The sequence below is a fragment of the Phyllostomus hastatus genome, unplaced genomic scaffold, assembly GCF_019186645.2.
Source record: "Phyllostomus hastatus isolate PE091 unplaced genomic scaffold, TTU_PhHast_1.1 phas_scaffold_1066, whole genome shotgun sequence".
Classification (NCBI taxonomy): Eukaryota; Metazoa; Chordata; class Mammalia; order Chiroptera; family Phyllostomidae; genus Phyllostomus; species Phyllostomus hastatus.
The window spans coordinates 7,959,274-7,987,059 of record NW_025334004.1 but is presented as its reverse complement, the minus strand read 5'-3'; the positions used below and the strand labels follow the sequence as shown (position 1 = coordinate 7,987,059).

At 38.9% G+C, this 27,786-nt stretch overlaps 1 protein-coding gene across 6 annotated transcripts in view; it reads right to left on the bottom strand.

Moving 5' to 3' along the window:
• The window catches only part of PLCE1 (phospholipase C epsilon 1), a 315,034-nt gene that overhangs the window by 266,389 nt on the left and 20,859 nt on the right, over nucleotides 1-27,786 (bottom strand). For 5 of the 6 annotated variants that reach the window (XR_006787513.1, XM_045854082.1, XM_045854085.1 and 2 more), the window contains exon 2: nucleotides 18,400-19,919. Coding sequence is in view for 5 of the 6 variants with exons in the window: in XM_045854082.1 (XP_045710038.1) it covers nucleotides 18,400-19,581 (1,182 nt within the window). In the remaining variant the exon portion in view is untranslated. Of the gene's footprint in view, nucleotides 1-18,399; nucleotides 19,920-20,305; nucleotides 20,375-27,786 lie in introns of those variants that run through there. The other variant, XM_045854081.1, reaches the window with a different exon arrangement.

Here is a 27,786-nt window from a genome sequence, read left to right as displayed (position 1 = left end):
TCCTTAAATTTGTCTGTATATATGATTTTTTCAGAATCAAGACTACATTTCCCAGTTTCCTTTGGAACAAAGTAGTGACCATGTAATAAAATTCTGGATAAGGGAATATTTTTTAAAGTGATGTGGACAATTTCTGGGGTGTGTCCTTTAAAAAGAGTGAGCATTCCAGTTCTTCCCCCTTCCTCCTGCTGTTGATAACATAGATGCAATGTTGAGCCATCTTGGACCATGTGAATAAGCGAAATATACCAGATACAGCCTGGGTCTCTGGAGGATGTTGTAGGACAGAATTACCAAATAAATTGGACCAACCATGGGCTATTCTTAAGTGACAAAGAAACATACTTCTGTCTTATTAAGCCACTTTTATTTTTGGTCAATGTTAAAGACAGCAGAACCTATATCCCAACTAATATACTTTAAAAGGGCAGGGGCATTTCTATTTTGTTCACTACTGTTTATCTAGCTCATTAATAATATCTGACATATAGGAGTAGGTGTTTGATAAATGCTTGTTGAATGAATGAATCAATCAATCAATCAATGTCAAAATGCTATATCCAATTTGAGTCTGAGTATCTTTATTTATTTAAACAAATCAGCATTTATGCTTTTTTTATATTGTTTGGTTTGGATTTTGTTTTTACCTTGTATCTTCTAAATCAGTGCATTCAGATGTCTTGCCCCATTAGTAAGATATGTATGCATTTCAAAGCACTACTAACATACAGAGCCTTTGGTCCCCCCAAATTCCTTAATCTGAAAAAGTAGTTGAGATCTTTTTAACAAATTTCCATCATCTAGCCATGTGATAGCATTAAAATAAATGCTAAGTCTGATTTAGCTTTAAGTATTCCACCCAACAAACTAGCAATAGTTAAGGGCAGAAACACATAAATCATTAACAACCATCATTTTCTCCACAACATCATGCTATGAACCTGGCCTACATTTTCTCCTAAAGCAGGGATGTCACATTCATTTTCAATAGGGGCCAGCCACATCAGCCTTGTGGTTGCTTTCAAAGGGCTGAATGTAATTTTAGGACTGTATAAATGTAACTACTCCTTAACAGTTAAGCAAGCACTTGGTGCTGCTGCTGGGTAGAAACAAGGTAGAGGGTCCTAAAGATGAAATGGAGGTTCATTGTCCCAATCATCCCTTTGACTTACATAAACTCTTAGAAGCCTTCTATTCTCTCCTTCCCTTGCATATCTATGTACACGTGAACTCAGTGTGTACATGTTTAGGAAAAACTCAAATTAATTCTTGACAAATGGATAGAACTTACTAGTTCATATTTTCTAGATAATAATTATTTTATTAAAAAAAATTTGGGGGGTGGGGAACTTCCAAAGATTGCACTTAAGGTTCAACTCATGGACTACAAGGTTAGATGCCATGATGGAGAATAACTGTGTATATGGGTAGCCTAAGAAAGTTTCACAAAAGGGATGGGATGTGATTACTAAAGCTTTGAAAAATGGCCAGGATCTTAAGTAAATGGGAGCATGACTAGAAGAGGGAACCAACCCAGGCTAGGATTTAGAAGCTGACAGGGAAGACAATAGCACTATTCATGATAGGTTCAAACTGGAACAACCCAAGTGAATGTTGACAGTGGAATGGATAAAGAGTGGGATAGTTGTGAAATAAAATGAAATGGTAAATAGCTATGAAATGCACAAACTATAATTACAAGCAACAACGTTGATAAATCTTATAGATACAATGTTCAGTGAAGGAAGACACGCAAAATAGTACCTACTATGACTTCATTTATATAAAGTTCAAAAGTAGGCCAAAAGAATGTATGGTGTTAGAAGACAGGACCTGTTGCTTTGAGGAGAGAGAGAGAGAAAGAGACTGGAAGAGGATACAAGGAAGGCAGGAAGGCTGCCAGGGTGCTAATGTTCCGTTTGTTGATTTTGGTGCTAGTTACATCACTATGTTCACTTTGTGGAACACACTGAGCTGTACACTTTTATAGTTTGCTGTATATATATCTATATATATGTCCTACTTCAATCAGCATCATTATAATAGTAAAGAGTAAAGGGCCAAGAATAATAAGGACACGTCTGAAAAATATTGTTAGAACTTCCTAATGTTATTGGCACAGTGATGAATAAGTAAACCAATGAACTATATTAGAGGGTTCAAAGACCAACACATGTGTACAATTTTGGTATATGTCAGGGGTGGCATGTCAGGTTAGAACTAGAAAGTGGCTATCAGCTCTGGCTAGTGTGGCTCATTTGGTTGGGGCATTGTCCCATAAATGAAGGGTTGCGGGTTTGATTCCCAGCCAGGCACTGAATCCACATGCCTAGGTCATGAGTTTGATCCCTGGTCTAGATGTATACCATCCCCGGTCTCGGTATGTACAGAGGCAACCAATTGATGTTTCTCTTTCTCCCTCAGTCTATCTCCCTCACTCCCTCTAGCTCTAAAAAAAATAAGCAATGGAATATGTCCTCGAGTGAGGATAAAGTATAGATAATATGGAAGTAAATTAAAACAATATCCTAGCCTCACACCTTATATAAATTAGGGATTTAAATAAATTAGGGAATTAAATGTCAAAAAATAAAAATTTAAAACTCCTAGTAGAAAATATAGGTAAATATCTTCTAGATTTCATATAGAGAAAAATTTCTTAAAAACAAAAAGCACTGACCATAAAATAAAACTTTAATAAATTCAACTATAAACATGAAGAATCTTCTTTATCAAAAGAAATCTTACAAAAAAGACATTTTTTAAAACAAGGATAAAATATTACTAATACATAGAAACAAAAAAATGATAATATTAGGAATATATAAAGAACTACAAATCAATTGGAAGCACAAGCAACACAATAGAAAATGGGAAAAAGATCTCAGACATTTCACAGAGAAAGAAACACAGATGACAATGACAATATGAAGATATGGTTAACACCAACTGTAATCCAGAAAGTGCAAACTAACCACAGAGAAATATTTTTAAACCTGTTTGATTAACAAAAACAACAAGTTAGAAAATATCAAGTATTAAAGACAATGGTTGATCCAGAGAATCTTTTACATTGTTCTAGCAATTCCACTTCTAGGTATACATCCAAGAGAAAATTCTGAACTGTTTAAAGTAGTAAAAGCATGGAAACAGTCTAACTGTCCTTCAACTGGAGAACACACCAGGAAAGCATAATATTTTTGCAGAGGAATACTATACAGCAATCAAAACAAATGAACTACAGCAACATACAATGCTATAAATAAAGCTTAGAAAAACAATGTTCTTTCAAAAAGATCTAAAAATATTACACATAGTATACTTTTTAAAAGAATGTGTTATTAATATTTCACTTATTTATTTAGAAAGGAAGGGGATGGGGGGAGAGAGAGAGAGAAACATTGATCAGTTACCTCCTGTACACACCCTGACCAGGAATTAATCCTGCAACCTGGGTAAGTGCCCTGACTGGGGATCACACCTGCAACATTTTGCTGTACCAGCAAAATGCTACAATCAACTGAGCCACCCATCAGACCAGAGTAAACACAGCATATTTTTATGTAAACTTCGAAACTACTAAAACTTAAAATGCATATTTTTGAGGTGAAATTCACATAATGTACAACTAACCAACCATTTAAACAGTATAATTCAGTAGCATTTAGTAAAAATGTATAGTTCTTATTAAGAATACATGCAGATACAACAACAGAGTATAAAAAGGAAAGTAATTATATCCTAAGAACCATGAAACACCAATCCAAAAAAACCTATGCACCACAATGTTCATAGGAGCACAATTTACAATAGCCAGTGTTGGAAGCAACCTAAGTGCCCATCAATAAATGAATGGATCAAAAAACTATGGTACATTTACACAATGGAATTCTATGCAGCAGAAAGAAAGATGGAACTCCTACCCTTTGCAACAGCATGGATGGAACTGGAAAACTTTATTCTAAGCGAAATAAGCCAGGCAGTGAAAGACAAATACCATATGATCTCACCTTTAACAGGAATCTAATCAACAAAACAAACAAGCAAACAAAATATAACCAAAGACACTGAAATTGAGAACAGGCTGATAGTGACAAGAGGGGAGAAGGCAGAGAATTTCAGGGGGAGGGGGCAAAGGTTTGAAGGAACTAGTATAAAGGACACATGGACAATAACAGGGGGGGCAGGCGTAGAGACAGGAGGGAGGAGGGGAGGTCTGGGGGGTGGGCTGGGATGGGGGTAAAGGGCAGAAAACTGTACTTGAACAACAATTAAAATTTTAAAAAAAGAAAAAAATGGAAAGTAAGGGAATGATGGAAATGGGACTCAGGATGAAGGTACATAAGGGATGGGGGGGCAGTGTGGCAGAGGTATGGGGTGGCCAAAAGAGGAGACCCATATCACTAGTGATAGGGTTTTTTAAGGCCCTAGCTTTAGTTCTGGCTAAGTTTATGGGTGCTTATTTCATTATTGAAAATGACCAGCTACACAAACTGGTCTTCTTTGCCTCTTCATATTAACAGATGTTGTTAACAACTTTTTGCAAAGTAGAGAAAGCAATTTGCACAATAGGTGCTTCGAAAATAAAACAGGAAAATTTATATTCTACGACAAAAAATTAGATCACTTTAAATTTTATGTGAAGTAACTTTTTAGGGAGGAAATGGCTAAGGCGAAATGGCAAAAGGCCTCTGAAATCAATGTTACATTTGGAGTATGTCACACAGACTCCTCCACGTGAGACAGGTGGTCAGTTTGCTTATAATGGGACATTTGCCTTTTCACTGCTAGAAAATGAGCCATCCTGAGTCCTGGCAGGACTCGGCGGGCATCCCACTTTCTTCTTCAGGAAACCTTCTCAGACTACACAAATCCTCCTATTATTATACAGCACTTAGATACTCTACCCCACAATTTGAATTTATTCCATCAGAGTTCCTAAAGAAATACCTATACTTAAAGGAAGATAAAACAGAATCTTGGTTAAAAACTGAGGTTTGAGAGCCAACTACAAGAGTAGTGCTAGGTACTGTCCAAATGCTTTAAAGTTAACACTTTTGTTCATGTATGTTAATATTTATTTAAAGTATAACAAACCTATTAATCTTTACAACAGCCCAAAGAAAAAAGTTAAAGCATTAGCCCCATTTTAGAGATGAAAAAACAGAGGCACAGAGGGGTTAACTAACTTTCATTAGGTCACAGAGCTAGTACTGCAGGGTCAGAATTTGAACCCAGGCAATATGGTGCCTGAACTCACTTAACTGCTATTGAGCTTTAAGCCATCAATAATTTAACTGTTGCAACACAGGTAGTTCAGTGCCATACCTATGAGTCAGAAATAGTGTTTGGCATCTTGTACAGGGTAGGAAAGAGTTGACTTCAGGGCAACCAAGGTGCCAAGCCTGGCTTTGAAACTGATGCCTAACCAGACTTGGGCAAGGCCAGAGCCTCTCTTTGAGCCTCAGTTTCCTTCTCTGTAAAATTAAAGGTTGGACCTGATGGCCTCCAAGGCCCTTCTAATGCTGATGTTTTATGAGCCTGGAATTCCTGGCTCAATTCCTTGCAGCCCAGACCATACTGGCTCTTCCTGGGCCAGGTCTGGCCCCTCCTGCTGGGCTCAGTGTCTCACACTTGGCTCTGCTTCCTATAAATAAGAGAAAAAGAACAAGGGAAAATATCCTCCTGAGAGACTGGGAGGGATCCCACGGCTGCTCTGTACACTTTGAAGAACTTACGGTCGTTAACTACAGAAAGCTACCTGCCAAGTGAAGGATGGAAAGAAATTAGACTAAGGGGAGAAATGAACTCACAAAACTTGGCTACATCCAAATTGAAAGGGCATCTCTGCATCCTTAAAGAACTTACAAGGTTATTGCAACAAAATGAGCCAGCTTCTTAAAGAACTGAAGACAGGATAAGCTGTGAAAACTGGAATGAACCAGAGAACACAGAAAAAAACCTGATAAACTGAATAAATGAAAGATGGCACGAGCATGTCGGTTCCCGCCTTCCCACCATGAATTCCCCCAGGGCAGTGGCTGTATCAGGAATCTATGCCTCCCAGATACCCTAAAAGTGTTAGGGTTCAGAATCAGCTGACATCAACAGAGCACCTACTATGTGACAGGCTGTATCATATATTTTATCTTACTTTAGAGATGAGGAGACAGAGTCTATGGAAACCCAGATTCTAGCTCTATGTGTTCTATCATTAGCTAGGTGAACTTGGTCAAATAGCATCACCTATGTAAGTAAGGCCTCTACTCTATCCACAACACCAGGGGCTGAATAAAGCTATAGAAGATCAACCTTCCAGCTTAAGAATTCTGTAGTCCATACAGTTCACCAAATACTTATTTTATATTCATACAGAAAAACATTCACACTAGACTATTTTAATTTGTTTCTAGTTCAGAACATTGGAAATCAATTAACTTCACTGTGCCGAGCACATAATACATGAATCCAAGAGAAAAAAATATGTACTTTGGGTTTCAGTAGCTCTTCTGATTTTATTCCACATAGTACTACCCAGGATCACCTGGTAGGGATGAGCATATGTTGTGCCTTGTACAAGGGCACCTGTCCAAGAGAAGTGGGGGAAATGGGGCTAAATTTCGATCTGCCCTGTGCTTGTGAGGCTGAATCTAAATCAAAGGCACATACTGGGTGTGTGGGTGCCTCTGAACTATCCATCCTCACTGAAGGAAAGTAGTGAGCAAGACTGTGAAATGATGGTCAAGTTTGTGTTCAAATGGTGTTGAATACAGAATTTAAAATTTTATCTTTGCTCAAAACATGTCCAGATACCTTGTTCACCTCCAGTCAGTTTATAAGACCCTCAATGAAATAAATCCTATTCCTCATAATCATCCATCAATATTGACCAAAATCAGCATTAGCCAGGATGCTTTGAATAGACTGTTTCTAAAATCTCCATCCAAGCTCAAAGGGATAAGATATTTTGCATAATGGCAACATAAATGGAAAGTGGGGACAGCCTTTGAATGTGACTCCTTAGATAGGGACAACATATTTAGCTGAGTATGTCCTGGTATTTATTTATTTTTCTTTTCTTTTCTTTTTTTTTAACAGCATGGATGGAACTAGAGAGCATTAAGCCAGGCAGTGATGGACAAATATCATTATGATCTTACCTTTAAGTAGAACCTAATCAACAAAACAAATAAGCAAGCAAAATATAACCAGAGACATTGAAATTAAGAACAATCTGACAGTACCCAGAGGGGAGGTTGGAGAGGATAATGGAGGGGTGGGAGGAGGTTTTCTGGTATTTAAAATAAAGCTATTTAATTACCTCCACACTTCCAAATCATGGTAGCTACCAGGTACTTACCCAAAATACAGAAAAAGAAAAACTTTGAGGAAAATACTTACTAGATTCCATTCTAGGCTTCTAGTGGTCTTTACACCTGGACTATTTGCCACCATTATCAAGTCACTCCTTTTGAGGCTTCTGATTTCTCTAGCAGCAAATTAGATTTGCACTAGCTCACTCACATTCTTTTTCCTTTACATTCATCGATAGCTATCAAGACCATTCGTTTTGCATTTCCTGGTCAGTCTCAATTTCGAATATTCTGCCCCTCTCTCCTCTCAATAAAAAGTTCCCAACTTTTTATTTGGAAAGCATGGTTGCCACAATAATAGCATTACTCTCACAAAATATCAGACATGCCAGAGTCGCACCATCATTGCAGTACCCTTATTTGGTTGGTAGCCATCAAAAGGAAAACTGGCTGATCCATCCAGGGCCTAAGACCATTTTCTGGCCTCATTAAAGAGAAAAACAATGCATTTGCTACTATCATAAATGAGTTTTGGATGAACAAATTTAGAACTCAAATTAACTTTTCCCTTGTTGTAGAAGACAGTTTTTCAAGGCTAAAAAATTATATTTGATGGAAGGGTACACAATCTGGAAAAACTGAAGCCCTGGGGCTTCCCAACTGCCAAACTCCCACATGCTGGCTCTCAAGACACATCCACACTCACTATTAAAGTGTCACCGTTTATAATTTGGTTCTAAATCTTTCTGAAGCTAGGCAACTCAACATGGTCTGCAGACAAATTGATTCCTTATTCTATTAAAACCCAAGGACAAGACGAAGTAGGTGTCAGTGATAAAAGTTACCTAATATCAAGTTGAAAATGAAGTTATTAAAACTAGGCCAGCACCACAAAAGGAAAACCAAAGGGTCAGGTTTCGGTAAGCAGGTTCAACTCAACACTTGCAGCATTTATGAAAGGAAACAGCTGACTCTGGTTTTGCTTAGCTGCCTCCGCAATAGTTTTTGAGTCCCTTTTCCCCAGGTACCTCACTCTGAATAAAGAAGAGAAAAGTTATCATTGCAGGGACACTTTATAATGTTTGCTAAGCACCTGAACACAAAACCAGCTCGATTTTTTTCTCCAGCCTCACAACCTTGTGAAGCAGGTGAAAACTTCATTTTCATGGTATGACTGTGGAAAGAAATGTTACTAATATTTTTCATACTCAGCTTAGTTGGTCAGAATCTTTGAAAATCACAGAAAACTTTCAATTACAATGGAAAAATACTAAATTATGTCCCACTAGTTTTGGTCATTTCAACATGATCATGAATAAGCTATAGATTCTGAGTCAGAATCTGTGTGCAGTTTTCTTTGGAATTTGTCCTTGCTTACTTGCTTATAAAACTTTTAAAATGTACTTCTAAATTACAGCAATTCAGTAAAAAATTCAAACCTTCAGGCTTGGTTTCCTCCCCTAGCAGGCTGAGTCATAAAAATAAATCTTAGCCATTTCAATAGCCAACACGCCCCTCACATTAAGAATTGGTATTGTTCCCCACGTCTCCCATTTCATCCAAAGGTCACGCCCAGCTCACATCTGAAGAAAGAAACAGCTCCAGGACTCATCCAGCTCAACATTTGCACATTTAAGAAGAGAAAAGAACTGCCAAGTTACAGGGGTGAGTTACATTAGAATTTCTCAGAGGAACTTCTGAGGAGCAATTGTGAGCATGGGCTTTGGAGGTAGCCAGACCTGGGTTCAAGTCCTAACACTGTGAGACCTTAGTCATGTTACTAATAATGAGTAGGAAATGGGGATGTTCATAAATCCAACCTTGTAGACAGTTGCTGTGAGGATGAAGGAGAAAAATGAGGGAAGATGTCTGGAAGCCCAGTGCCTGGCACACAGTTAAGTGCCCACTAGGTGCTTGCTATTTTGCTGGTACAGGCATTTCAGGGCTTAGCCCAGGACCAGGATAAAGGTGTCTCTCCTCTGCCCCCACCCCCACTCCAAGTGCTAGACAAGTTTCTCTCCATATCAAAATTCCAGGAGGTACCGCTAGAAGAGGTAGAATATTCACTCCACCCAAAACCCAGGGTCAGGACTTAAATCAAGAAGTCATAGACAATAGGCTTTTACAGTTAAGAGGAAATTTATTAATTGAATATACACAAATTATATAGAGAGTGTCTGACACAGAGAAGGCAATGAATACCTATCTGCCTTTACTCTTATGCCAAAAAGAACAAAAAACCATGTCCTAAAGTGACTTGCTTAAGGTCAACCAGTCAATGGCAGAGCTGGAATTGATACTTGGGTCTTTGTTGCAGGGAGGTGCTGCCTTGGGTCAACTAATGAGAATATTGTGAGTCAGACAATTTGAAGGACTGGCCAGACACCTCCCAACCTCCAAGAACAATCTTCCTAGCTAACAAACACAGCATGCTGTCCCTATCCCTTTACCACCAACCCCACCTCTGACCACCACTGAGAAAAAGAAGCTGGATTCTCTCTGGTCCATGGTGTAAACCACTGCCTGTAAGGACTGGGAGATCTAAAAGGCAGGGACAGAGTTCTGGGATCTTGAGAGGAGAGGGCTTCCTTCCTCCCTGCCCCACTGCAGATCACAGCAGTATCAGGTGTCCCCCTATAAACGCAAAATGTTTGGAAACTTTCCCAAGGGTTTTTATAGCCAGCTGAAACAGCAGGGGGAGGGGTGCACCACCAGGAAGAAGTTAGTCCAAGCACATCCCTTCTTTGTCTTTTAGGCCAGGTCTGTGAGGTGACAAGCATGGATCTCTGGGTGCACAGGACTGAAAAAAGACCTTTTTGAATATCAATGGAAAATTCTGATTCTGTCCTAGGTATTACACAAAGTAACTGGTTCCAGACTCTGAGGTTCACAGAGCGGATAGCTAACAAGCCTGTTGCATTTGGCCTGGGGAAACTGGGAAGCAGACATCAGCAGTGGGTAGAAACCACCTTTCTTCATTTATAATTCATTTATAATTTAAGAAATATGCATGAACACAGAGAAACTCTGAACTTGGGTCTGTAGTGGGGGGAGGGGCTGACAGGGAGGACCACTGAGGGAATGTGAAATCCAAGTTCAGGACTGAAGGATGGGTAGGAAATACCCAGGAAGAGAGTTGGGTTCTAAGGCTGGGGTAGGCTAACTTATGCTGTAAAGGATCAGGTAATAAAAATTTTTGTCTTCAGTCCATATAGTTTTGACTGCAGCTGTTCAAATCTGCTATCACAGGGAGAAAACAGATACAAAAAAACAGATAAAGGAATGAAAATTTTTAAAAAAGAGGAATGAGTGTGAAGAGTAAAGCTGAATTTCATATAATTTCCACATGTCATAAATATTATTCTTTTTATTTTTTGAACACTTTTAAAAATAAGGAACCATTCATAGCTTATATAGTTTAAGAATATCTGTATTTATTAAAATATATAGAGGCTTATTGTGTAAATGTATGTATTGTGTAAAACTATTACTATGGTAATAGTTTTTTGATCCACTCATTTACTGATGGGCACCGAGGTTGCTTTCAACACTTGGCTATTGTAAACTGTGCTGCTACGAACACTGGGGTGCATAGGTTCTTTTGGATTGATGCTTCAGGGTTCTTAGGGAGTGCCTACCCTTTGCAACAGCATGGATGGAACTGGAGAGCATTATGCTAAACGATATAAGCCAGGCAGTGAAAGACAAATACCATATGATCTCACCTTCAACAGGAATCTAATCAACAAAACAAACAAGCAAGCAAAATATAACCAAAGACACTGAAATTGAGAACAGGCTGATAGTGACCAGAGGGGAGAGGGGAGGAAATTTCAGGGGGAGGGGGGAAGGGTTTGAAGGAACTAGTATAAAGGACACATGGACAAATAACAGGGGAGGGGGGGGTAAAGACAGGAGGGAGGAGGGGAGGTCTGGGGGGTGGGCTGGGATGGGGGTAAAGGGCAGAAAACTGCACTTGAACGATAATTAAATTTTTAAAAAATAAATGAATAAAAATAAAATTTTTAAAAAAGATATATGGAGATTTAGTCAAGGTCATTCCTGAACTAACAAGATGATATGCATTTCTAAATCATACATTCCCTTAGACCCTCATATCCACAGCTGGGACTAGGGTGAGACAAGTGAGCTGCCTATGCCTCATAATTTAAGGAGGCATTCACTAGTAAGCAGAGGATTGGCACTTGTAAGACTCCAAGAGCGAGTGGTTCCTTAAATCTTGCACTCTAGGAATCTCAGATGTCTCACCCTAGGCTTTGTCCTGCTCCTACCTGTGCATAATAGAGTACATTACTGTGAAGTGGTCACCTCCTCAACCATCAATGCCTTGGATGCCCTCCTTGTAATGCACAAGTTTGCAGATGACAATATGGTTCCCAGCCAGTGCTTTGGAGTACAGAATTTGGATAAGAAAAATGACATCAGGCAGAAGAGGAGGAGAAACTATGCAGACTGGAGTTTGCAGAGAATTTGGAAGAGAAGAAAGAAAATTTTACTTGAAAGTGGTTTCTGGTGTAGTAATGGAAGAAAGACTGAGAACGAGATCAATGTCCAAAGAAAAGGATTAACAAGTTTTACTGTGCGTTAAAATTGTAAATCTTCTTTGCCACTCTCTTAACTTTCATTCATTATAACTATATTATACTTATATCTAGATATATATTACAAATCATGTATCTGATAATGAAATTATATCCAGAACATATAAAGAATTCAATAAGAAACAATCAGTCCTGATTGGTGTGGCTCAGTGAGTTTGACTCCCAGTCAGGGAGCATGCCTGGGTTATAGGCCAGGTCTCCGGCTGGGGGTGTGCAAGAGGCAACCAATTCATGTTTTCCTTACACATTGGTGTTTCTCTCCCTCTCTTTCTTCCTCCTGTCCCCCCTCTCTAAAAATAAGTAAATAAAATCTTTAAAATAATAATAAAAATAATCCAATTTTTAAAATGGGCAAAAGATTTAATGGCCAATGAGCACAAGAAAAGTTCAGGAAAATACAAATAAAAACTGTAATGAGATATCACTTCATACCCACCAGGATGGCTATAAGCAAAAAGATGAACATTAAGAAATGTTGTTCAGGATGTGGAGCAATTGGAATCCTCACACACCACTGGTGAGAACGTAAAAAGGTACAGCTGCCTTATAAAACAGCATTTTGGCAGTTCCTCAAAAGCTTAATTAAACACAGTTATATGACTCAGCAATTCCACTCCCAGATATAAACCCAAGAGAAATAAAAACACATGCCCACACAAAAATCTGCACATGAATGTCCACGTACAAGTTTATTCCTAATAGCTAAAAAGCGGAAACAACCCAGGGTCCAACAACTGATGAATGGATAAAATGTAGCATATTCACACAATGGAATATAGTAAAAAGTAACAAAGTACTGACAATACAGATGGAATCTTAAACCTTGAAAAATATTATGCTAAGTGAAAGAAGCCAGTTACAAAAAACCACATACTATATTGGTCCATTCATGTGAAAGTCCAGACTAGGGAAGTCTATAGACACACAGCATACATTAGTGGATGCTGGGGGAGAAGGGAAGGAATGGAAGGAATGGAGAGTGACAGCTAAAGGGGAGGGAGTTTATTTTTGAGGTGATGAAAATGTTCTAAAACTGCTGATGCTTGCATATACTTGTGAATACACCAAAATACTAAACTGTATACTCTAAACAGGTAAACTATATGACATGAATTACATCTCAATAAAGCTGTTAAAAACAGGAAATCAAAGCATTTCTCCTTCCCTCCAAGGGTTTCAAAGAATAACTTCTCCTTACCCTGAAAGATGATTGTGTCTTTGTGTCGCCCAAGACTGAGGTGGTTTTCTAATTTCTTTCAGAGAGGTTGAAGGGTGATGGCCTAAATGAGAGGGAAAGGGCTGAGGTCCAATGGCTGAGTGTTGAGGTTTGGGGTTTGGATGCCTAAACTCTGTAGGACCCTTATTTAATCTGAGGCTCTGAATGTATCCAGCATGCTGTTAGAACAAAGAACCACTGGACAGGGTAGGATTTTGGTGTCATGGGGCTCTTCAGGGCCACCAAATGATCCCAGCACCATTGTGTGAGAACAGCTTTTCAGGGAAGGCCCTGCCTGAGCCACAGGTTAGTCTAGTCACTGAGGGATCAGGGGATGGTCACTCCCCTCACCCCCTGCGATGCATCAATTCTAGAATGCTGAATCATTTGGTCTGTATCACTCCAGGAGGCCTAGTACCTCCAAGGGACTTAGAGTGCTGTTCTTGAACCAGCACTGAAGTAGGTGATCAAGGGGAGAGGGACACTCTTATCACTCATCATGATGGGGGGTCATTCTAGGGGCAGCCTGAGTCTCTCCTGTGTAAAAATGCAGAGTGCGGATTAGATCAGGCCTCCATTGGATGGTCTTATCCTTGCCCATGGGTTCTAATTCTTTTCAGTCCACATTCTAACCACAGCCCACTTCCAGGGGTAGAGCCTCTCCAGTTGCCAATTCTCATTATGCAGGATATCTGGAGAAAGGAAAGGGGGGAAAAAAGTCCTAATCGTGATATGTCCCAAGCTAACATGAGAATAACAGTGACCATGAATACATTCATCTTAAACTAGAGTCCAAGGTCAGTGCCCTTCCTTCCTTCCTTCCTTCCTTCCTTCCTTCTACCCTCCCTCCCTCCCTTTTTTTTTTTTTTTGCCAAATCCTATACAAAAAGCTGGTGTAACCATTGTAAAAAGTGTGGAAGTAAATTTACCCTAAACTGTCCCAATGCAGCTAATAAGTGAAAGTCATCCAATTATCACAAAGCTGGCTCCTGACAGCCCGTCATATTTTCCACTGATGCACTAGACATGACTAAACTGTACAGGGACTGGCCAGGAGCTGGATTCCCTGTCACTGCTCTCAGCAAGAAGGGGCCAGCATCATGCTATACCCATGTCACGAACCCGACATAAACCTTAGTCATGGAAGAAGAGGCCTGGCATGTCACCACGCACAGGCTTTCAGCTTAGCCTGTGCAGCCTGTGGAATTTTAACTATTTCAAGGTCCAAAGTGTACCCAAGATGTAGGAAGACCAAATTTCCAGACAAGAAAACTAGACTTGTTGTTTTTTCAACAGCCATCAGTTACAACACTGAATGGCAGGGCTCAACGGATATGTGATAACCCATAAAAGTTATAACTTAGAAAATGAATTTATAATTGGTTGGTCCCTTTATACGTAAGAGAAAATATAGAATCAAGGACATATATACGAACAAAGACATTTATGTTAAAACTCAAAAAATTTCCATTGCCCCTTAAGTTTAGTTTTCTGTATTAGAAAGTAGAAAAATGTGAAGAAAGATACATTTTAGAAGGAAAAAAAGCAGAAAAGGAACTAGTAACATAGAAGGTGGCTTTGACTTTCCTTTTTGATTTATAGTTTTTCTATTCTCATTTTTTAAATAACACCTCATTTTTCCCGTTTCGCTATACATATTGTTGTACATTGAATCCTGTTGTGGATCAAAGCAGGGAAATAAATAAAGTGATAACTACAGGAGCTGATGGACTTTCTGCCCTGGCCAGCCTTGCTTCCTCCACGTTCCATCACTTAGCGCACACAGAACTCAGGTTACATGAATGATGCCAGCAGAGGCAGGAACTTCTTGCACTTCATATTCAGAATAACCCCAGTATCTAAATTTCCCAAAATTCAGGAAGGGAAAAAACTTTTTAAAAATAAAAACACTCTTAACCAATCTTTAAACTGGAGACTTTAGCCATTTGCCAAAATATACTGTCTTGTTGAGCCAATAAATTGAAAGCAGGAGAGAGGGAGTGTGGCTGTAACTAAATAAGGGATAGGTTTTAATTTTTTATAAGCAGAGGGAGGAGGATACCAATATGATTAGTCAGCCAGCATTAATCCTCATTAATGTCTCCCATTCAAATCCATTCTCCTCTGTACAGCTGTGCAAATAGAAAGTAATTGGATCATTTTGACAGAGGCACCAAGGAAAAAAATTTTAAGTGAGGCAAAAAAAAAAAAACAAAACTAATTGGACAAACAACACGTTCTTTAAACGTGTGGCAACAATTGTTCAAATGACCACACCATAGATTGAGGGACATACATTCAAATTAATGCTCCTAAAAGCTTCCCTGCGCAAGAAGCTACCAAGAGGAGAGGTACATGTCGTGGACATGTTCATAACAAAGCATGTAAAAAATGGCCAGAGAGAGAATAGCAGCACTCACTCTTCACCAGGCACTGCCAACTAACGCCAGAGACCATGGCTCTTAGCATGACATTCTCCTGTTTACTACATACTTGGCATTATGTTTGTATTATGGAGAGTGGGAAAAAGGTGGGGCCATTCCTTGCCCTTACTACATTTACAATCTGATGGGGGAACCTGAAATAATAAAAAAACTGGAACCACAAGTCTGCATTTTTTAGCTGAAGGAAGCAATTTATGGGATCTAGGGGGAAGTGGCTATAATTCACCTGCACAACTTTTGAGGATTTCTACCAGACTCAAAACTACAAACAAGACACAAGGAGAATGCCATACTTCAAATAATACTGTCTTATTCCTGCCATGGTATGGATGTTCAGAAAGGTCTCTTCTTTTCAGAAATCTCCCTTGAGAAAGAACAGAACAGTCAGCTGTTCCCCAGCTTCATGTTAAGGCTTCATAAAAATGCCCACAGCATCCCAGAAACCCAGTCAGAGAGGAAAGAGAAGTTTCTGGAGTTCACTCTAACAGATGTGTGACAACCTCTCCCAGCCTCCAGAGACCAGAAGAAGGGAGGAGATAATTTGCATCATCTCTTCAGTTGTTTTCCTTGGAAATTACTATTCCAGGGCATCTGACTGACAGAAAGGGGCAGATTTGAGTTAGGGACCTGAGAATGTTCTTAGAAGCAGCACCAGGCTCCAAGAACTGGAGGAGGAGAACAAGCATGCCAAAAATTATACTACAATTTACACCAGATTCACAGCCCTCAGGCCTGTGTAAGTGTGTGGGGGAACTATGATAATGGTTCTCAAGCAACCTACTTTGCCTCACTTTACTATATTTAAATTCCTATTGTGCTCTGAATGTTCAACTTCAGGTGAACGTGAATTTAAAAATCACTGCATTTTTAAGTGGGCTGACACACTGCTGTGATGAACTTTTTTCCCTGCATGGACAAAATTCAGAACTCAGTCAGAAGATCTGGGGAGTGTGTTAGTAACTGACACCACTTCGTGACTTAGGTTTCATGAGGTATCAGGTGAAGATGCAAAAACAAACCGACACTTCTTGAGGTTAAGGGTAGGTTGGATGCACAGAGAGAAGGGCCTGTAGGCTATTTCTTTTCAGGCAGGCTCCCAGGCCCGCCCTTGACACTCCTGAGAGACCAAGCAGTGTCTGTGTCTTTAGGGGAAAGGAAGTATTTCCAAAATGTCCTGATGAAGACCAAAGAGCTCAGTTTAAGCTCCTAGTCAGTGGTTCTCAACTCCATAGAATCACTGAATCATCAGGGGAACTTTTTGAAAACAATATTCATGTTGAGCCCTACCCTAGTGATTCTGGTACAGAGGGTCTGGGAGATGGAGGAGCTGGAAACTGTAATTCTAATGTGTAACCAGGGTTAGACCAGCATATCAAACACAGCCAAGTTTGACACACCAGGTCTGAGATATCAGTGAGTGTGGCTAGCAAGTCAACAGATGCTGAACTGAACAGGACTTGTCTGTTCCCTTGAAAGCTTACCCTAAATGTTATTTCTTTCTGGATCTTGAAGAACTAAGAGTGTGGACTTCCTGGATTATAATCCTAATTACACCACTTATTAGCTAAGTGACTTTGGGCAAGGCATATTACTTCTCTGAGACTGTTTTCTTAACAATACAATGGGGTTAATAATCACACCAGTACCAGGAACAGTTGAGATGACAGCATGAAATCAAGAATAAATTATTTGGCCCAGTGCCTGGCACAAGTATATGCACAATAAATATTACCCATCATGAATAATGAAGATGAAAGTAAAAATATGCTAGTTATATTTCAATAAAAAGGATGTTTTTCTAGACATGGTATTTATTCATAGGGTCAGGTTTGAAGGAATTGTGAAACACTAGAATGTAAGAGTTAGAAATTTTGCATTTTCTTCAATTATGAATATAGGCAACAAACCTCAGTAGTAGTAGCAGTATCTGTGATCCGTCAACAATAGAAATCACAGATATTTCCATATATTACAGTCATAATAGAGACCCTAAAATAATATTTACATTTAGTGTGACCAACTGGCCTGGTTTGCCCAGGACTGAGAGGTTTCTCAGGATAATACAACTGGTGAAGCCCCAGGCAAACCATTCCCTACTTTAAATTTAGATTCATCACTACTTTGAAATTATAGCAGTTAGCTTATCACTACTGGATGCCATTGTTTAGTGTGTTAACAAAGAAGCACCTATCCTGCTATGTTGCAATTTCAAAAAATATCTTGATAAATGTACATCCACATAATGTGTCCTTTATAATGTTTTGTATTTCATTTGATACATTTAAAAGTATTCTGAGTCCGTAGGCTTCACCAAATTGCCAAAGGGGGCCCATGGAACAAAAAGGGTTAAGAGGGAAGAAACAGGGAACACTGGTTGGAAAATGGACAAAACTAGACTTTAAATTCCTTTAGGCCTTGCCAACTAAAAACACGACAAAAGAAGGCACAGGGATGTATCTCCAAAGGACACAACTACATTTTCAGCTAATGGAGTTTTTCCACTACCAGGAGTTTCTGTCTTGTAATTCCACACACAGTAGCCAGGGAATCTCTGTAATTTCTCCACTCCTGATGACATATGTATTTGTATTTTGTTACTTATATTGATGCAGAGTTAACTTAAACTTGACAGCTATCAGTTGGAGTATCTGTTAGGTCTACTTGTTTCCAATAACTATACAAATACTTCCCCTCTGAATCATAATTTGACAGAACTTAAAAAAATTCCATGAATTAAGACAATGAAAATTTAGATTTTGAAACATCAAGCTTCAAAAATGATCAAAAGAAACTTTAACTCTTACCGAATACCACTGGGCTTCTGGCAGACTGTGGCTTCCATCTTGCCTAACCACCACTGTTGACAGCTGGCCCGTTACTCTCCCACAAGGCAATAAGAGACCACTTTTCTTCATATCGATGTAACTCCAAGCAGCCAGTCCAATGTGACCAGAAGGCAGAGTTCTCACAATTGCCCTTGTCCCAGTATACACAGATTTCTTAACTTCCCTGTCATTTTTACAAAATCTTCTCACTAGCAAAGTGGACCGCTCCTTTTTACTTCTCAACAAGTCTTCTACATCTTCACAATTATCAGGGAAGTCTTCAAAGTGGCTCAGAAAGGTCTTGGTAGATGGACTATCAGTAAAATTCTCCCTGCAAAAGCTGTCACTGGAACGTACCACATTGGCCTTTCGGCAGGAACCTTCGCAGCACAAGCATTCATCATTCAAGGTATCGCAATGATCACACTGTAGCTGCCCGTTCTCATTATCACAGCTTTTTGCCAATTGCACTAGTTTACAAGTATATGCCATATAATTTTTCTTTTGTTCCCCACCAACATCAGGTAGCGGAACACAGTTTCCACAATCATCCAAAATCAAGTTATCTGATAGGGTACAGAAAGTGTCTGGCATTCTTCTGTCAAGTTCACACTGAAAGTGAAATACCTCCACATTGCTCTCAGGGTGTGCCCCACCAGTCTCCGTGCTCGCCGATTGATCTTCTAAGGGACTAATGGCCATGGAAGGTCCATCTATCTCCAGTTGAATTCCAGGGAACACTTTTCTTTCCAGTGAAGAAGGAATTCCAGTTTCCTCTGTGACAAAATCGCATGTTTCATAAAACTGGCTCTGAGGAAGACCACGCAGATCATTTTCCAATATGTTGTTGCAGTTAAGGTTTTCCACAGAATGTAGCATGCTTTTCTCCCAGCACTTTTCATTACAGTTCTCATCACTCATTATTTTCTCCCTTGATATTGAGAGAATCTTAGGCAAGTTGCTTCCAGAAGATTCTTCTTTAAGTTTGTTCAGTCTTGAGATGGTGTGAGAAGTCTGCCCACTCTGCCTGACAGTGTGTGTTTTTGGAACACTGATGTCTGAGACCGTTTCACTACTTTCATCTACAGCGGACTGAGAAGACACCTCTTTTCTCCGAGTCACAGGTACGAGAACAGAAGCTGCCATTTCTTCAGAAGTCATCTTGACCAGCACAGGGTTTTACCTACTGCTCTGTTTCTCCTCCCTGGGGATCATGTCAAGATAAAACGATTGGTTATTAAAATGGTCTCAGATGGAAAATCCCTCTGAGAAACAAAGTGACAGTTCCTTTGACTCAGGTACATCGAAAGCCAGATAAATGTCCCCAGTTTTTACTTCCTGTCATATGCAATGTTTTTCTAGATCAGGTTTTTAGAGTGGTAGATCAATTTTCTTTCCTCTGTTATTTAAAGCAATTCTTTTGAAGACTTTCATTTGGGATTGCAACTTCCGATCCATCACTGACTTGTAACGATTTAAAAATCCAGTTTGAACGTTTCCTGTAAAAAAAAAAGGGATATGTCACTGTGAAATTAAATGAATTTTTTAATGGACTCATAATTCTAAGGTAATGCAAAATATAACCAAGTTTGGGGAAGAAGTTTTACAATCAGAAGTTAATTTTACAGTCATGGGGATGTAAAGTACAGCATAGGGAATATAGTTAATAATATTGTTAATAACTATATTTAGTGTTGGATGGGTACTATGCTTATTGGGGGTGATCACTATATAAGTTATACAAATGTCTAGTCACTATGCTGTACACCTAAAGCTAATATAATACTGTAATGTTAACTGCAAATGAACAGATTTTAAAAATTATAAAAGATAAAAAAGAGGTCAGTTTTAATATTTTAGGTATTTATCTTTCTGATTTAATTACCTCAGAACTTCTCTTTCCAGTCAAACTGGAGTAACATGGACCAAATTTATCATTTTCTCTTAAGCAACTGAAAAAATCAGAAAAAAAATGATATGATTTTCAGAGATTGAACAATAGGCAACAGAGAATAGTGATCCCTGAAAGAAGAAAAAACTAATTAAAGCCCTATAAATGCCCTAGCTTACAGATTGAGAGTTTCTAGGCTATAGGAGAGAAATAAAAATTTAGGTAGAACCCAACAGTGTGCCTAATTAAAAAAAAATAAGAATGTTGAGAGTTCAACAAGGTTAAGGAAGCTACAGAAAGAAGACAAACTCAGTAGAAGGGTCTAAGATGATAGCAGGTTTCTCATCAGAAATAATCCAAGCCAAAAAAAATGCAAAAAAATCTTTAAAATACTCAAAGAAAAAATACTGCCAACTTAGAATTCTATACCCAGCAAATATCTTTGAAACCAAAAATAAAATACTTCTTAGGCTTACAAAAGCTGAAAGAATTCATCACTAGAAACCTGCATTCAAGAAAGGATAAAGAAAGTTCTTTAGGCAGAAGAAAAATAATATAGTATTATTATTATAGTAATATAGTAATATATTTTCTATAGTAATATAGAAAAATAATATAAAATAATAATAATAACAAACAGAAGTACCAGTGAGATAGAAAATAATAGCAGATAGCATCTATGCAAAGGAATAAAGAATATGGAACATATTAAATATGTGGATAAATACAATTTTTCTTACTTTTTAAATCACTTAAGATAATTGACCATTTAAAGCAAAAATATTAACAATGTATTATGGGGTTTCTAACAATTGACAATAGCACAAAGGTCAAGAAAAGGGAAATGGAAATGTACAGTTATTAAGATTACTACAGACATGAACTGAAATAACGTTATTTAAAAGTAGGCTGTCAGACTTTCAGGTAAGATGGATGCGTAGGTAAGCACACTTCACCTCCATGCACAAGGAGAGCAAAAAGTACAACTAAGACAACAAAGGCATGGAGAGGCATGCAAAGAGTAGAGCAGGTGGTCCCACATTCACGTGTGGTGGAGAAAAATCGGGAGGGATACCTAAGAAGTGAGCAATGCCATCCCCACACTAGACCACCCAGCCCAGGTTTCCAGCACGAGAAAGATAAGTCCCCATAACTTCTGACTGTGAAAACCAGTGGGGCTTGGGGCAGTGGCAGACACTGTGGGATTCTCAAGAGACTTCTCCTAAAGGACCCACAATGGACTTAGGACTCAGGCAGACCTACCCTCTCTAGGTATCAGCACCAGGGCAACAGCTAGAAGGGCACAAGCAGCATATGGGGAGAAGGGGAAGAAGTGAAGTTGCTGGCAAGGGGGAGAGTGCTGGGGAGATAGCTTCCTCTTGGGCAATCTCCAGAGGTCAAGCAGTAACACTGTACCCTCTCTGAGCCCTACCCCACACAAAGTCATAAAGTGGTGAAACAGGTTGCCTAACTCCAGTGACTACCCTAAGGCTCCACCTCACATAATTTATAGGTGCCTCTGCTACATAAGCAATGCTACCAAGACAGGGAGTCGAAGTAGCTGTACCTAATACACAGACACAAACACAGGGAAACTGCCAAAATGAGGAGACAAAGAAAAATGCCCCAAATGAAACAATAGAACAAAAGTTCACTAAATGAAAAGCACTAAATGAAAAGGATATAAGCAACCTATCAGAGTTCAAAACGCTTCTTATAAGGATGCTCAAAGAAATCATTGAGTACTGCTATAGTATAAAAAAGACCCAGGCAGAAATGAAGGATTCATTAGATAAAATAAAGAAAAATCCATAGGGAACCAAAGTGGAGGGTATGAGGCCAAGATTCAAATCAACAATTTTGAACATAAGGAAGAAAAAAAGCATTCAATCAAAACAGCAAGAAGAACAAAGAATTAAGAAAAATGAGAATAAAATAAGGAGCCTCTGGGACATCTCCAAACATACCAACATCTGAATCATAGGGGCACCAGAAAGAGAAAAGCAAGAAATTAAAAACTTATTTGAAAAAATAATGAAAGAAAACTTCCCTAATTTGGTGTGCAAAACAGACATACAAGTGCAGGAAGCACAGAGAGTCCCAAACAAGATGGACCCAAAGAAAAACATACCACAACACATCATAATTAAAATGCCAAAGGTTAAAGATAAAGAGAGATTCTTAAAAGCAGCAACAGCAAAGCAAAGAGTTACCTACGAAGGAGTCCCCAAAAGACTGTCAGCTGATTTCTCAAAAGATACTTCTTTACAGGCTAGAAGGGACTGACAAAAAGTATTCAAAGTGTTGAAAAGCAAGAATCTACAACCTAGATTACTCTATCCAGCAAAGCTATTATTTAGAATTGAAGGGCAGATAAAGTACTTCCCAGATGAGTAAAACTAGAAGAACTCATCATCACCAAGCCATTATTATATGAAATGTTAAAGGTACCTATATAAGAAAAAGATCAAAAGTAGGAATATTAAAATGGCAACAAATCCACAACTATCAAAAAATGACTCTAAAATACAAACTAGGTACTTCCAGTCAAGATGGTGGTGTAGGCAGACATGGCTTGCCTCTTCACACAACCACATCAAAATTACAACTAAAATATAGAATAATCACCACTCAGAACCATTAGAAATTGAGCTGAATGGAAGTCTGACAACTACAGAATTAAAGAAACTATATCCATCCAGACTGGTAGGAGAGGCACAGATGCAGAACAAATCGGTCCCACACCCATGTGTTGTGGAAAAAATCTAGGAGGGAATACCTTGGGAGTGAGGAGTCCCAGCCCTAAACCAGACTCCCCAGCCCAGGGTTCCAGTGCCAGGAAGCTAAGTCCCCACAACTTTGGGTTTAAAAAGCCAGTGGGGATTGAGTTGGTGGAAGAAACTTCCAGAGCTCCAAGTAGTTTCTCTTAAATAACCCACACTTGGACTCACCTACTCAGACTCACTACCTCTGAGCTCCAGGACCAGGCAGCATCTTAAAAGGCACCAGTGGCATACTGGAAGAAACTGAAGTGTCTGGCATCAAAGTGAGCAGCGACCATTGTCCTTTTTCTAAACACTCCCCCCATACAGACAGCAAGCTGGTGCCATATCTGAGATTCCACCAACCTGGCTAGCACTGTTTGACCCACCTTGGGGATCCCCAGAGACTCTGCCCCCCTCAACTTAGGGGCCCACCCAAGCTGCTTTTCCATATGAAGGTCTTAGCTCATGCTTCACAACTTCCTAAATCCTCTCAAACAAGCAACAGTTGGTCTCAGGGAGCCCCAGGCCTGGCACCAGTAGCAACCAGCCTAGATTTACAGCTTGGCTTCTCCTGGGAAGCCCAGCACAAGCAACAGCCATCTCAGATTGCTGTATAGCTCAGGCAGGATGACCCTGAGAAAAATACAGATGGGGGCTGACCTTGGCCTGCACCACCCAGGAAACCCCAGGGCCAGCGCATGCAGTGGACAGCTAGAGACCACATCAGAGCACTACCACCCTGCCCCTGCACAACTGCTCCTTCATGGACAGTAGAGGTTTGTTGGCAGTGGTCACGGCCAATCCTTGCAGCTGACTGGCCTGGTTAAATCCCTGCCATTGACCTGCCAATAGCAATCAAGGCTCAATTACAAGAGGAGGATGTACTCAGCCCACCTGAAGGGCGTACCTTGAGTACCTAACTTGGGTGATAGGGGTACCTTGAGTACCTAACTTGTGCCACTGGACCGTACAGGACACCTACTACATTAGGCCACACTACCAAAACACGGAGTCAAAGCAGCTCTGTCTCATACATAGAAACAAACACAGGGAGGCTGCCAAAATGAGGAGACAAAGAAACATGGCCCAAACGAGAGGTCAGATCAAACCTTCAGAAAAAGAGCTAAACAAAATGGAGATAAGCAATCTATCAGATACAGAGTTCAGAACTCTGGTTATAAGGATGCTCAAGGAGCTTGGTGAGGACTTTACCAACATAAAAAAAAGGTCCAGTCAGAAAATGAAGGACACCATGGGAAGCAACAGTAGAGTAGATGAAGGCAAGAATCAAATCAATAATATGGAACATAAGGAAGCAAAAACCACCAATTATCACAACAAGAAAAAAAAAGAATCTAAGAAAACAAGGATAGTGTAAGCAGCCTCTGGGACAACTTCAAACATTCCAACATTGTATCACAGGGGTGCCAGAAGAAGAGAAAGAGCAAAAAATTGGAAATCTATTTGAAAAAATAGACTTTTCTATCCAAAATGAAAGAAATCTTTCCTAATTTGATGAAGGAAATAGACATGCAAGTCCAAGAACCACAGAGAATCCCAAACAAGATGGATGCAAAGAGGTCCACCCCAAGACACATAATTAAAATGCCAAAGGTTAAAGATAAAGAGAGATTCTTAAAAGTAGCAAGAGAAAAGAAGTTAAGTTACCTACAAGGGAGTTCCCATAAGACTGTCAGCTGATTTCTCAAAAGAAACTTTGCAGGTTAGAAGAGATTGGCAAGAAATATTCAAAGTCATGAAAGCAGGAACCTACAGCCAAGATTGCTCTACACAAAAGCGCTATCATTTAGAATCAAAGGGTAGATAAAGATTTTCCTATACAAGAAAAAATTAAAGGAGTTTAGCATCATCAAACCATTATTATATGAAATGTTAAAGGGATTTATTTAAGAAAAAGAAGAAGATTCAAAGTATGAATAAAATGGCAATAAATACATATCTATAAACAATTGAATCTAAAAAACAACCTAAGCAAACAAGAAGAACAGAGACAGAATCATGGATACAGAGAGTGTTTTGATGGTTGCCAGATGGGAGGGGTGTGTGGGAGAATGGCCAAAGAGGTGAGGGGATTAAGAAGTACAAATAGGTAGTTACAGAATAGCCATGGGGATGTTAAATACACTATAGGAAATGGAGTAGCCAAAGAACTTAGTAGTCACTACCATGGACATGAACAATGGTGGGAGGATTGCCTGTGAGAGGAGGTTGTGCTGGGGGAGGGGGAAGGCAAAGGGGGGAAATCAGGACAACTGTAATAGCATAATCAGTAAATTATTATTAAAAAAGAAAAAAATGAACCTTAATCCCTTCCTCACACCACACATAAAAGTTAAAATGGATTATAGTCCTAAATATAAAAGCCAAAATTATAAGACTTCTAGTGTCGCAGGTTCGATTCCCAGTCAGGGTACATGCCTGGGTTGCAGGCCATGACCCCCAGCAACCGCACATTGATGTTTCTCTCTCTCTCTATCTCCCTCCCTTCCCTCTCTAAAAATAAATAAATAAAATCTTTAAAAAAAAAGACTTCTAGAAGAAAACATAGGAGAAAATCTTTACAGCCATTTGAGTAACCAAAAATTCCTTAGAATGAACCCCAAAGCACTAATCATAAAGGAAATACTGAACTTCACCAAAGTTAAAAGTATCTGCCCTGACAAATGTGGCTCAGTTGGTTGGATGTTGTCCTGCAAAGTGAAAGGTCGCTGGTTAAGTTCTGTCCCCGGTTGGTGCTCATACAGGAAGTGACTAATCGATGTTTCTCTCCCTCTCTATCTCCCTCTCTTCCCCTCTCTCTAAAACTAAATAAAATCTTTTAAAATATTAAAAATCTGTTCTTCAAAAGGTAAGACATAGAATGGTAGATAATATTTGAAATATAAATATTGAACAAAAGATTTTACATCCAGAATATATTTAAAAACTCTTAAAACTCAATAATAAAAATAGCCCTATATTATAAATGGGCAAATGTTTGAATAATCACTTTGCAAAAGAAGAAATACAAATGACCTACAAGATTATGAAAAGAAAATGTTCAACATCATTGGTCATCAGGAAAATACCAATTAAAATCACAATAAGATAGCACTTGATCCTACTAGAATGGCTAAAATTAAAATGACTGGCCATTCCAAAGCTAGTAAGACTATGCAGCCACTGGAATATTGTGGTAGGACTTATAAAATGGCACAGCTGCTTCAGCAAATGCTTTGGCAATTTATTATAAAGCTAAACATACCTTACCATATAACCCAAAAATTCTACTCAAGGCAGAAAAGTAAAAGCATGTATCCACAAATTGACTTGTATTCAAATGTTTCTATCAGCTTTATTCATAAAAGCATCAAACTGAAAACCACTCCAAAGTCTAGCAACAGATGAATAAAACAACCTGTGGTATAGTCACACAATGGAATACTGCTCATCAATAACAGAAATGGTCTTTTGATTATATAACAAACATGGATGAATCTCAGAAACATTAGCTTGTGTAAAAGATGTCAACCACTGAATGATTCCATTTATTTGAAGTTCTAGACCTGTGCTGTCCATTATAGCAGGCACTAACTACATGTGGCTATTAAAGTTTAAGTAAAAATTTATTTAAATTAAGTAGAATTAAAAATGCAGTTCTCAGCTGCAGTAGTCACATTTCAAGTGCTCAATAATCATATGTGGCTGGTGGAAACTGTACTGAATAGCACAGATATATAAAACACTTCCATGATCACGAAGTTCTATAGGACAGTGCTATTCTAAAGCATGCAAAATTAAGCAATGGAGGTAGAGTCAGATCAATCTTGCAGGAGGAGAAGAAGGAGTGGAAAGAGCATAGTATGGTACAAAGGCACTTTCTGAGAACGGTGGAAATGCTGGTTATCTTGACTGGGGTGGTGGCTAAATACTAGCTGTACAGGGTGGGAACAAGAGTAGGTTTACAGTTATAAATATGCAAGACATAGTTTATTCTTGTATTATTACTTATTAATTATTGTAATATTTTCCATATGAACATCTGTAAACCTACTTTTGCCCTAAATTCTATACATAAGTCCATATCAAATTTCAAGTGGACTATAGGCTGCATTTCAGCCCCACTTGCACCTTTGGCCAGTAACCTCTGAGCAGTGAACAACCTATTCAACCGTACAAATGATGCTGAACATGTTTAGCTGACCACACAGCACCAGAATAGTGAAATCAGTCTCAATTTTGATCCTGTCTGTGACACTTAATAGGCTGACCTTAAACAACTCATTTAACCTTGCTAAAGCAGAGTTTCTATGTGAAATAGGGAAACATAATGGCTTTCATGCAGTCCTCACAATAATCCTATGAAGTGGCAATCCCTCAAAAAATAGTATCTTTTATTATCATCATAAAAATCTCCTGAGAGTAATTATACACAAATTACTTCCTGACATAGGACCATGTCCAATTCTTGTAAATCACCTTCTGGTACAATAATAATAAAGGTTCAACAAATATTTGCTTGTTTATTGCTTTGGATGGAATAGTATTTATATGTTGGTATGTAATAATTTTCCTTATTTCATCCAATGCATGCCACTAAATAATTTTTTAAGGTTACGAGTTTACTGAGTGCTTAGCACATGTTCAAGGTACCACACAACTTCACAAGAAAGGCAAAATCCCTTTCTACAGGAAAATCATTCATTACTA